A 13,274-nucleotide genomic window follows, 5' to 3' on the forward strand; every position below is an offset into this window, starting at 1 on the left:
ATAGTGTTGCAGTGTATTAAAATAAATCAAGTGATTCTTACTTTTATTATATTATTACATTATCTTAACTGTGTGTGTTTGAATTCCGTCGTCTATTCTCATTGTTTGGGTAGTTAATTAAATATTTTTGTCAAAAATATATGAAAAACTACTTGTTTAAATCCATTATCTTAAAATTTCGGCGGAAGTTGTCAGGCGTCTTGCAAAGATTTGGCATTCTCACATTCGAAACATCTCACCTCTCGCCAAGGTCGGTGATTTTTGCGTTAGAGGCAGCAAATGATGTGGTCCTGTAACCCAGGTGCATTCCATCCTGTCGTACTTTGCCGCCCCAATCTTGCTCGCTCGCACAGTGCTCCCTCGTCCGGCCTGACTTTACTATCAACTGACGTGTTTTGCGCATTTCCTGGACCAGCGCAGACAGACAGGCTAAGGGAGGGATAGGATAGGGAAAGGAGAGGTAATTTGCAGGAAACGTAGAGGGAAAGGGAATCAGACAGGAGCGGGCCGTGCTCGAGATCTAATTGAACACTTGGGAACCGTAAGAGAAAACCATTTGTTACATGTTATCATCTATCCAGCCGCCACAGTCTACTGACTAGCAGCGATCATGTGTGGAGAAGGAAGAATTCCAAACGTGTAAGCGCATTTGCTGGATTCAGAGGAAGACCAACAGTAGAGCTCCAGACATATTTTCCCTCGCTGTTCACATAGAACCGTGTCAGGCATTTGTCGTTTCGTCTGGTTTTCACTTTGGAAAGCCATACTGATTCGACTACGAAGGCGGATTTTAAGCTGGATTTGATTTCAGAGAGGGGTGAATCCGTTTGTTTACGTATGGTTCCGCACTCAAGGACAGAACAAAACGTAAACAAAAACGGTACCACACTGAGCACCGTTGTATACTTGGCTGTTTTGCATTTAATTAGTTAGTGTTCTCTATGGTACATGTTGAAAACTGCAACTAGTTCTTTGGTAGTTATTGGAAGCGGAGAAATATGGACATTTGCTCAGGTTAGCGCGCAAGCTGACTGAACTGAATTAGTGGGCATTCATGTGAAGTCAATGATCCTCGTTTGAGTCCTGTGGCGGTGGCCAGTACCAAGACTGTCCTACTGTTTGTTTCATCTACAAGATACAATCACAGAAAGAGCAAGGTTGCATCGGTAGCATCATGGTGGTTTTCAATGGGTTGCTGAAGATAAAGGTCTGTAAGGCTTTGGACTTGAAGCCTACGGCATGGTCGTTAAGACACGCAGTTGGAGTGAAATCCCAGACCTTTCTGTTGGATACCTATATCGCCCTAAACGTGGACGATTCACGCGTGGGTCAAACATCTACCAAACAGAAGACAAACAGCCCAGCGTGGAACGATGAGTTTGTGACTGAGGTTTATGACGGAAAGAAAATTGAATTGTCCGTCTTTCACGACGCTCCGATTGGATACGACGATTTTGTTGCAAATTGCACAATACAGTTCGAAGATCTGCTGCAGAATGGCAGCAGACACTTCGAAGACTGGGTATGTGTTAGATGTCCTGATATTTTGCCTGCTTGTCTTTTATGTGGTATCAGTGGTTAGAGTTGTTTTGATAATTTAATTTGCCCACAGAGCTTCCCGACAAACATCCTCTTCAGGGGCTTTCCCTTTCGCTAGGCAAAGCCTAGCCATTTACAGACATTATTACAGTATTTGTTGGGTGCTGTCACAAAACCCTTTTTGTGCAACATAGAGAATATAGTTGACTTCTCTGCCACGAAATATCGAAACGTGCGTAAAAGATTGTGATCAATCTGTAGAGCTAAACGTACTCCTTGTACTCACAATAGTTCGACCAAAGCGACTGAATGGGTGGAGTCGCGAACTTTCCTTCTCGGATGTAAATGTAGCAACGTCTTTTCGATTTTAGGGAGCAACAGGATGCGCATCTCCAGGAAAGGTCCTGCGTCCTGGTCCCCCTCTCCCCCACCTGAGTCAAACCCTATGGTCAAACCACTACTAATATTTAAGTCAGATATGTTGCCGAAGAATATTTATGTAAGTACATTGTACTTCAGAAGAGGGACCACCTTTTAGGCACTTAATTTGTAGTAGGCCTATGAGACATGACATTTTCTTATGTAACCCATATGAAGAGCTTCAGTGCTCTGTCATGGGACATTGAGAAAAAGGTCAGACTGTATTGATCATGCCACTGTTATTGATAAGTCCTGTCCTGACAGTACAGCTGTTAAATGAGTCAGGGGAGGCGGTGAAGAGGCTTGTGGGAAATCTCTGGCCGGGGCTTAGATGTCCGCACCACCACCCCTCACCCCAGCCCTAAGGATACAACATTTGCTGAACATCATGGAGTACAGTTGTTTTACAGTTAGTTGTTACACAACAGCCTCTTATAGTCTAGTGACCTGCAGTGGGTATGACTGGTTGAATGGTGATATGAATGTGAAAAACCGATGGGATGCTTCATTAGTGGAAGTTCATGGAGTTAACATGGGATCATGTTCTGACCCTGTAAAGAGACTATATGCCAAAACTATTATCAAACAATTATTTCAGAATGCCACTAAGCATGGAAATTGCATACAGAGGCAACTTAATAAACAGGCTGCACAAGTGCTGATTAGGTGACTTCATATTTGACCTCACTCACAAATGGGCACAATCTCATATTTGACCTCACTCACAAATGGGCACAATCTCATATTTGACCTCACTGACAAGCTGACACACAAGACCACACTACACTGCTGAAGGAAAATGTGTGACAAACTTGAGTGTGATAGGAACCTCCAGCACTAGTGAGTTCCCACATCCAGCACCGGATACCAAACATTTCCCATCAAATACACTGTAGACATTGAGGAATAAAATGATGAAAATAATTCAGAAATACTTTTTCCACAAGCAGTGTAAAGCTTCAATCATGATACTTTTATCTCAGTTCAGTTCAGATAACTTTATTAGTCCCCGAGGGGCAATTCGGTTTACAGCCAACCCATCCATGAAGGGATTAAAAGTTAAAAAGTACATTGGCATACACTGTATAAAATGTATGCAATGTTAAGAATAATAAATAGACAAATAAATAAGTAAGTACTGCTGCAGTCATACATCACCTGTTTACAGCCACACACAGACACACACACACACACACACACACACACACACACACACACACACACACACTTGCCAGTGACGGAGCAGAGCAGCGGAGTGCAAGAACCAGTATTGTTGTAGTTATGTGTTTTCTTTTAACAGTCTTATGATGTTCATTTAACAGTCTAATATCTTATCTAGACTTTGCTATGCTGTTATTTAATGGAATCCATCAACTTAGAGGCTCAAAATGGCCTGAACAGCAACAGGGCACATTTACGAAGTGAATAGTTGAGGGCGAGCTTTGGCAGACCTCCAGAAGAAACGGCCCAGCATGCCGGCCACTTGTTTGGGTCGTCTCCTCCTTGTTTGGGTCGTCTCCTCCTTGTTTGGGTCGTCTCCTCCTTGTGCTGCTCTGCATCACTTGCACACTGTTCTGAGTGTGGACATGACCACCTTGGCCTCAGCCTTTTAGTCAGCCACAACACAAGTAGGTCAGACAGGACTTCAGACATGATCGTCTCTTCCTGAGGCGCTGTTGCCTGAAAAGCTACCACCTCTGTACCCCATTATGAACTGATGGAGGTGTAGTGTCAGTGAGAATTTCATTCTTTATTATTTGTATAGAAATAAAGGTTTGATAGACAAGGTTGCAGTAGGTATTTTCAGATACTCCCCTATCTGATTTTATTTTTACTGCGTAGACCAAGCATTATTTTAGGATGACTATTTAACACAGTCCTTCAATGGATACCTAGGTGTGATGCATTCTCTTTACACATTCCTGTTCTCCATGATGGCTAAGATTAAAGGTCATTAAAAGATTCTAAACAACGGCTGTCAGTTGATCTACATGCTGTAACATGTACAGTCCACTCCATGCACTTTCCAAACAAACAATTTCTAGTAAAAGAGAATTTCAACAACCTGTGGAGAGACAGCAGGCTGCTTTTGAAAGAACTGAAGACAAAGTACAAATGAGATGGATATTAGAGAAAAGACCACATCTTATCAAAACAACTATATCTATTAAATGATCAGATGGTGGAAGTCAGACAAAATGGGTGTTTCACCAGCTAATCGGAGGCAGGAAGTGCGAAATTACGGACCAGCCGTGGCCTACTGGTTAGCGCTTTGGACTTGTGACTGGAGGGTTGCCGGTTCGAACCCCGACCAGTAGAAAGCAGCTGTAGTCCCCTTGAGCAAGGTACCTAACCCCTCACTGCTCCCAGAGCGCCGCTGTTGTTGCAGGCAGCTCACTGCGCCGGGATTAGTGTGTGCTTCACCTCTTTTTTTTTCAATTGAGACCAAAACTTGACTGAAAACATTTTTATGATTTAATATAATTCTAATTTTAAATTCAACATTTTGTTAAGGGGAGTAAACCAAGAATTTCTGTATGCATAGCCTGTTTGTTGTTTGGTTAGTTGAGCTTGTTGGTTGAGGAGAGCTTGTTGATTTTTCTCCTGAACCACCCATTCAGTTTGCAGTGGGGTGTGGTTAAGTCACAAAGAGGACTGACTTGTCCCAAGGGAAAGGATGTTATGGTTGAATTCCCTTACAGGGTTTGGTAAGATGATTTAAACGGTATACATTATGTCTGTATTCAGTGCTTTTATGTCAGTTTAATCACTTTCAATTTAATTTGGGACAGCACTTTTCAGCTAATGCTCCTGGACAGCCAGAATTCAATTGTATCCATACAACAATGGATATTTATCAGGATACGGCACAGCAGCTAATGAAAGCACTAGTCTGACAATTAGACTACATTATTCATATTATTTTAATCGTTATCGTTATTTTAATCATAGCTGATCAAATTAGTTTGTTCATTAAATGGTCACTTAACATTTCTTCATAAATGCTTTCAATGTCAATATCAATGTAGGTCTTTGATGTCTACAAATACATTTACATATTGTGCCCATGCATATGGTAAAGAGCTCTTGAGAAAAAATTCAATTACTACAAGTACATTATGCAGTTCAGTACTATATTCCTAGTAAGGATTAGTGGCCTTCTTGACACACAACACAAATATCAAACTCTCTGTGTGGGTGCGTGCATTCACACGTGTGTGTTTATTTGTTTATTTTATTACATGCATTGGGAAGTGATGGGAGAGAGAGAAGCGTATGTAAATGTGAAATGCAAGTCGAGGGAAAGATGAGTACATGTGCCTAAAGCTGCCCGCCTTGAACCTGCTGCTGATTTCCCATATGTGCAGTGGTGAAGTGCTCCACACTCTCAAATTAAAGTATGAGCTCTAATTATTTTTTCATTTCTCTCTCTCTCTCTCTCTCTCTCTCTATATCCCTCTCTCTCTCAATCACTATCTCTATCACTATCTCTATCTATCTCTATCACTATCCCCATCTCTCTCTATCCCTCTCTCTCTATCACTATCTCTATCTATCTCTATCTCTTTCACTCTCACTCTTCTCTGCTCTGCTACTCTGCCTGTTGGCCTTGCTTTCCTATAATTGACAATATGACTGGAGTTGAACTTTGGCAGTGGATATTCATAATACATATATACTGCGCTCCTTATGTACAGCAATATTTACGATTCAGAATGTTTGATCTTATTAATGCATATATTTTCTTTATCTGAAACAAATATGCATGGAGGAGCCAAGTATACAAGACCTGTGAAATTGGCGTTATGGTTGGGTTGCTGTCTGTTTTATCACATCATCAGGACAGAGTGTTTCCTAATCATATCTCACACACGAGTGTAGGAAGAGATGTATACTACACACACTTTTCCTCTTATTTTTGTTCATATCAACAGTTGGTTGTATTTTAGCTTGCACTCATGGATGTTGCTTTTTTGTTCTTCTCTTAAGAGAGAATTATAGAGTTGTCAAGTGTGATCTCACCAAGATGGCAACAATTGTTTGTTCAAGTTTTATATTTAGGATAATAATAACACATGAATATCATATCACATTATGTTTTGAAGTAATTGTAATAAGTAGATTATTAAATATGTGGACTAAAGAAACTTGGCCCATTGAACCCAATTAAGACTATAAAAACCCTTGGATGAAATTGTGTGTGATCATCTTCTGAATGAATCTTCCACTTTTGGAGATGTAGAGTACACAGTAGGTACACAGCATCTTGTAGGCTACCTAAACACCATTATGTAGCATGTACGTAATGTACGCAGTAACGTATGTAAGAAGCAGATTTGGATGGTTAAGGATGTTGGGGTCATGTAGAGTTGACTTTCAACCAAAAAGTATGATGGTGTTTTAAGCCCTTACCGTTGACTTTAAGGCAGCGCTGTGACCGTTGACTTCAAGGCACCTAACCCAACCATAACCCTAACCTTTGCTAACCCTAGTGCCTTCCATGCAGCACGGCCTGGACTGTGTAAACCTGTGTGCACAAATGATGAAACAATGTAATTGTAATGCTTCTTAACAATAAATTGTGAAGTATTTTGGGAGATCATCATATACAGGACATAATATTATTAAAACATTCAGAGAATCCAGAGAAATCTTTGTAAACAAGGGAAAGAGCTGAAAAACAAATTGGATGGCTGTGGTCTTTTGGACCTCAGATGGCACTGCATCAACATCAGACCTATCATTGTATGGGTTCAGGAAAACCTCTGTCTGTCTACATTGTCTATGTGCACAGTTTGTGCAGCCAAAATTGTAACAGGCAAAACATCCGAAATTGTGTTGAGACATGATACAGAAAATACCACCGTCTTATCTGGGCCTAAATTGGACTGAGGTAGTTTTGTGGTTAGACCAATCAAAATGTGCCATTCTTTTTTGAAATCATGGATTAATCTGGGCTAAAGAGGAGAGGGCCTATCCAAATATCTAACCTATCAAACTTGTTTTAGTGCTCAGTTCGAAACCCAACATGTTCTATGACTGTGGAGAAGCATTAGTGCTTACAGCATGGGCATCTTGCACATTTGGCAAAGCACAATGAATTCTGAACGATGTACAGTATACAGGTTTTGAGCAACATATACTTCCATCCAGGCAATGTCTTCCAGGGAAGACCTTCAATATTTCAGGAGAACAATGCCAAAATGAATTCTGCACATATAATGTTGATGGAATTGATGGAACTGAACTACTTTAGGTTGGTAAGGATCAAAACATGAATTAAGGCTAGGTCTGCTTTATTAAAGATGAATGAAGCTAAGGAGAATCATCTCCCACAGGTTTTGCTGAATTTGGTTGTGACAAATAGACAAAGTGTCAAGGTGATGTCAGATGGTGAAAAATGATCCACAATTATGACTATCTCACCTTACTTGCTATTTTTGCCTGTTTTTCTTTCCTTCCATGAAATGTGCATCACAGCACTTGCAGACTGCGAGATTTAAGCAATCTTTTGTGACAAGCCATAGTGTGTGACATGGGTCTAATACACTTGGGTACGACATCAAGTTTTATGTATGTAGACTTTGCAATGAATCATACAACCTGAATCATAGGCCAATGATAAGTCAACATGGAAGGTTGTAGCATTAGTCTTATTGTAAGATGGTCATCATGAATATGTCTGACAGTCAGAATGTTGTCTTTGGCTATCTTTGGTTACAAGACTGTGACATCAGCCATCTTTGAACCTCTCTCATATAGTGACCACAGTTTTGGAGCCACAATCAAAAAGATGACCACTTTTGCATCGGGGCAGCTCAAAATCCCACCGTGTATGCCTGCCTTTTGAATGATACTAGAAAGAATGGGTCTTTTTGTTGAGTAACCACAGACGTCATATAACTTTATGGAAAAGAAAAATTATTTTGTTCCATAACAGTTATACTGTAGCTAACAACTTCAGAGAGTGAACTAGATCACTGTCACCCGCACCCTCAAAGCTTTAACTGTCCATGACATAGGTGATGAAAATGGGAGCATGGAGCTCTCTTACCATACCAAGGCAGTATGACAGAGGTTCACATAGACCCATTAAAATGACCAAAAATAAACCGTAGCCTTCTGCAGCCCTGGTTTCCTCGCAGTAGCGGGTGTCTTGGCAGTGCCTTTGGCAGCAGAAGTAGGACTTGGACAGAGGGAGAGAGATGAAATCATGTTTCCATGGTGTTGATGCATAGAACAGGGTGTCTGACAGACTCCTACGGGCTGCATTTGAAAGAGCTGCTTCAGGCTCATGTTCCTGGCTAGACCTGTCCAGTTTGCAGCTCCTGACCACCTCTCCTCGCTTCAATCAGTGTAAGCCTGAGGTGAAGCTATGTGACACTTGGGGAGAGCTGCTAGAACATGGTTCCAGCCCAGAGGAAGTGGACCTCTGGCATCCGCAGATAAACAGACTTCTAACCTTGATGTGAGGGAGCAGCATGCAGCAGCCGCTGCCTGCACACAGACACAGTCCCATCCACAGTGCTGAAGCGTGGGAGCTTAAAGGAGTGAGCACTGGGGTATTGCGTAAGGAGATCTGCCCCGGCTTATCCCTGGATCTGATCCCTCCTTTTCTCCCCTCCCCTGCGTATTCGCTCACAATCCCTCCATATTCTCCACTTTACTGGCACTTCACAGGCTGTCACATAAGCCCCATACCCGAGTCTACCTTTAGTGTGCCCCACCAAATAAACAGCTGGCCACATGTTACATACTCAGCCATATTAGGCCCTGTGTCCTACTGTATGTGTTGTCAAGTTGACACAATAAAATTCTCTCCTCATCTCTTGTCAAAAAATGCAGTGAGACGTAGGAACAGTTGACAGTGGTGTGTAAGAGGTCTGCATCTGACCATGTCTTTCCTCCCACTCTGTCACTATTTCTCTCCTTTTGTCCGATTTTCCCTTCCATAACCACCTTCGAGTGCCTAATGTGATTAAGCTGCCGTTTCCCTTGTGAGTGTGTGAGTGTGGGCTTGGCCGTGGGGTTGATGCTGGCTCCGTTTCTGGAACTGGTGGGAGATCGGCGCACAAAACATTTCATTTCTCATTTTCTGGTCGGATTTTCGTTTCTGTGGAGAATAGTACAGGGGTTCCTGCCCGCCAGCTCCCTGCAGTCTCAGCCATCAGTGCTGCAGAGACCTCGAATACACTCCCACACAACGCAGGACACTAATGGTGTTGTGTGTGTGTGCATGTGTGTGTTGGTGCATGTGTGTGTGTGCTTGTGTATTTTTAAATGGGTCGATCTATTCTCTCAGTTGCACCCATATGAAGTAGAGTACCAGTGCATATATTTTGTATTGGCTTCAATTAAATGATTGTATTCTGATAATGAATGTAATGTGGGTTTGTTTGTGGGCTCAAGGCTGGTATCTGTGGCCTGCTGCATCACACGTTTTTATTTCATATCTGATGTAAACCGTCTTTTGAATCCAAACACTCTTTCTCTCTTTCTGCAGATTGACTTGGAGCCAGAGGGCAAGGTTTTTGTCATCATTGACCTCTCGGGGTCTACAGGTGAAGGTAGGACATGATTTCATGAGCACAAAACATTAATACATGCACGGACACACACACACACACACACACACACACACACACACACACACACACACACACACACACTTGCTCAGGGAAGAAGAATGGTCAGAAATAACTGGACAGTTGTGTGTATTTCAATTGAAATAGAATAATACAACTTTAATTAAAGGTACCTTTACCTTTATTTTGATGAAATGAAGGCAGATAGTCAGGGAGGAGATTGCATTGCAATTATACTGTGGTCCCAAAGCTATTCTGTAAGCTGTCTTGCTCAATGTCTCAAAGTATCTCTGGTCTGACCTTTTATCCTGAACTCACGAGTAAGCTGTCCTGACTCCTGAGTGTTGCCCCCTGTGTCCTGTTTAATACCGAGAGCTCTTTATTCTCAGAGCCCTTTGTTAGCCGTAGCATGACAGTTGGTTGTCCTACACACTGAGAGAAAGAGGGAATGTATATCTCTAATCCCCGCACATGGCCCTTGCTGTGATTAAAATGCCTTTCAGCTACTGATTTCCCCGTCCTCATTTCCAAACAATTGATTGCGATCACTCTCTTGCCACAGGAAAGGTAAAGGTGTTGGCCTTTCTTTGTGTGTGCGAGATGGAGAATATTTCCAGGTGGCATGAAATATGGAATATATCCTATAGTCAGAACTAATGATCTACAGCAAGGGTTTTCAATACTTCTCTTGGAGCTATCTACTCTTTCTGCCTGTAGCACTTGGATGATGTCAGTATATTTAATTGTAGATTTTTTCAACTATGTTTTTTGCTCCATTTTTTAGCTCAGGGATGATCAGGTAATCCCTGTGTAAAACAGGTCTAACGTTTTGCTGGGTTTCCAGCCCAGAGTACAAAAACAATACTTGACCTATACAAATTAAATCGGTTTGAGGTTGTGGAAGCAAGTTATTTACAGATCATCTGTCATTTTAAGTTTAAAGACCTGTTCAGTATTGCTATAACACGGTGTATTTGATTGCAGGTTGCAATGCAGCATGGCCATGCTATCATGGGTGCTGCAGCAGATCCCCTGCTGTGTTGATCTAACAGGGTTTCCTTGGGGTGAGCTTAGAGAGGTTCCAGGACTCCAAGAGGCTTCCTTAGAGGGGCCTGAGAGTCAGGGCCAGAAAGGAGATCTGGAATGTCACTCCAAAAAGTGCTTTCCAAGCCTAGAAAGGGGTTCCATGAAATCCAGCTCCCAGGTTGGAGAGTGAGGAAGGATAGAGAGGCTTGTTGTGAGAGCTCTGTGAAGGCACACTGTAAACAAGCTCAGGGCCAAACAGTGGCAGAGAGAGGAGCGCGGGGCTTAGAGTTAGCAGCTCATGTCTGTTAAGACTGTGACCTGTTAGCGTATCTACTGGCAGTTCCAGGAAGTTCAGCTAAGCCAGGCCATCCTGACATTGATTTCCCTACTGATGTTATTGCATTGGCACACATGGCACGCGGCGGCTCCCATTGTCACTAACAGTAACAGAAGCACCAGATCGGTCATATTCATTTTTGAAGGGAAATAGCAAAAGCTTTACCAAAGTTCCATTTTAGTTGTCTTTTCATTTATCATATATCATGCATATACATATCCTCATTCACACTTTTTTGGCAGTTTAACTCAATATAATTTTTTATTCTGTATTTCTCATTTGATATGTGTATTTCAGCTGATATAGACATATAACTAAGACTAGTAAGGGTTTTATGTTATAGCAGACAAAAAGAACTAATTACTGTGTAGTAACTGAATATAACATTGTGTCTTGCTGTATATTGCTTCATACTTCTCAGCCAACACTGCATGCTGCCCCAGCCATGTTGACCTCAGGATTCCTGACACTCCCCCATGCACTGCCCCGCCATCTCGCCTTGCACACTGTGAGTGTGACCGCATAGATCTGTCAGGCTTCCGCTGGTGCTTTGTGAATAGTTTTCCAGGTTCGTTACCCTGATAGAGGTCCCCTAGTCCTCCACCCCTCTTCCTGGTTTTCTACACACAGGGGTAAAGGTGGTTGCATAAGGAGCTGGAGTTGCTGTCGCTGAAACTCTGAGTGCTCTTACGTGAGATGACATTACTGAGAGGTCAATCGCAATAGATGACCTCATGATGAGTCCAGCCCCCGCACAACACTCAACAGTGTTGAAGTGGGAAACCCCGCTGCAGCGGTGTCCAGAGCTCTCGGAGTAGTAGAGGAGATTACCGGCTCTGTGACCATCTTCACGGACACAAACAGAATCTTATTTATAGGGAGGCAGAAAATGGCACCAAGGACTAAACACGTTTACCATGATACAGTATATTTAAATATCACATTTAGCAGGATAAAACCGTTTACAAAGCCTACAGCAATAATTATGCTGTATTATTCCTGATCGGTTAATTAATCTGAATGGCCGACCACAGACTGTTGCTCTCATTGCATCTGTAGATAAGGGAGGAGTGGGAACAGGGCTGTAAGGTATGGAGTGGGAACAGGGCTGTAAGGCAGTGGTTCTTAAGTGGTCTGACTTTGGGACCCACAATTTCCCATGTTCATAAAGTCGCGACCCATATATATATATATATTTTAGCGTTCAAGCCAATGGATATGGTGAGCTACATGGTAAGACAAGCGAAGTGCCTGTAGGCCTACTTGTTTGGCATTAGCCTACATTTGTGAAGTCTTCAACTCTTGATGTCACCTTTCAAAGTACTCGACAGGTGACTTTGACAGGGGTGCCTTGTTTCCATGTGGCATTTTAGTTTTGATGGTTTCATGCTCTCATGTGCCAGCCATCTACTGCACACCACACAATGGGGTTTCTGTCCTATTTTTTCCTCAGTTTAAGTGAATCCATATCCAAGCCTACTGTAGGCTACTTCAAATATACAGAATAGCAGCCTACTTGCGTTTACCACTAAAATTATGTCTAACATTGTCTATGTCCATGGCAATGATTGATATGTAGGCTATGAATAAAGTTTCAACATTAGATCTGATAAGGTAACATTTTAAATTGCTGATTTTTTTATTTATTTTTAATCACAAGCTGTGCGACCCACCCAGAACGGTTCCGCGACCCACTTTTGGGTCCCGACCCACCAGTTAAGAAACACTGCTGTAAGGTATGGAGTGGGAACAGGGCTGTAAGGTATGGAGAAGGTATGGAGTGGGAACAGGGCTGTAAGGTATGGAGTGGGAACAGGGCTGTAAGGTATGGAGAAGGTATGGAGTGGGAACAGGGCTGTAAGGTATGGAGTGGGAACAGGGCTGTAAGGTATGGAGAAGGTATGGAGTGGGAACAGGGCTGTAAGGTATGGAGTGGGAACAGGGCTGTAAGGTATGGAGTGGGAACAGGGCTGTAAGGTATGGAGTGGGAACAGGGCTGTAAGGTATGGAGTGGGAACAGGGCTGTAAGGTATGGAGAAGGGAGGAGAGTCACATAGTGTGGATGTGCAGAGGCGTGTAGGTCAGGTGCAAGTGTGCTGACCTGGCCGCAAGAGCTTTACTGTCTCAAAATAGCATTCAAGATTCAGCCAGTGGATTATCAAACACACACACACACGCACACACACACATTAAACCACACCCACACATTAAAACACACACACACACACACACACATATACACATATACAGACAGATGCTGATACCAGCTCAGACAGATCTGGTCTGCTGACTCTCTGCTACCCAATGGAACTGTGATGTGCCATGCCCCCAGCAGTAGCCTACCCTCTGGCCAGTCATAACAAGAG

The 13,274-nt window shown here is 42.6% G+C and overlaps 1 protein-coding gene across 2 annotated transcripts in view; it reads left to right on the forward strand.

Moving 5' to 3' along the window:
* The first annotated feature begins 449 nt into the window (after positions 1-449).
* The window catches only part of prkcea (protein kinase C, epsilon a), a 33,470-nt gene continuing 20,645 nt past the window's right edge, over positions 450-13,274 (forward strand). Inside the window, exons 1-3 of one of the 2 annotated variants that reach the window (XM_076296367.1) lie at positions 450-1,522; positions 9,464-9,527; positions 11,330-11,416. In XM_076296367.1, coding sequence (XP_076152482.1) covers positions 1,175-1,522; positions 9,464-9,527; positions 11,330-11,416 — 499 coding nt within the window. In that variant the 5' untranslated portion in view covers positions 450-1,174. The remainder of the gene's footprint in view (positions 1,523-9,463; positions 9,528-11,329; positions 11,417-13,274) is intronic. The other variant, XM_076296369.1, reaches the window with a different exon arrangement.

This window comes from Alosa pseudoharengus, unplaced genomic scaffold, assembly GCF_046254945.1.
Source record: "Alosa pseudoharengus isolate Yale_2024_CS ecotype anadromous, Long Island Sound unplaced genomic scaffold, YU_APseudo_1.1 YU_APseudo_1.1_scf_20, whole genome shotgun sequence".
Classification (NCBI taxonomy): domain Eukaryota; kingdom Metazoa; phylum Chordata; class Actinopteri; order Clupeiformes; family Clupeidae; genus Alosa; species Alosa pseudoharengus.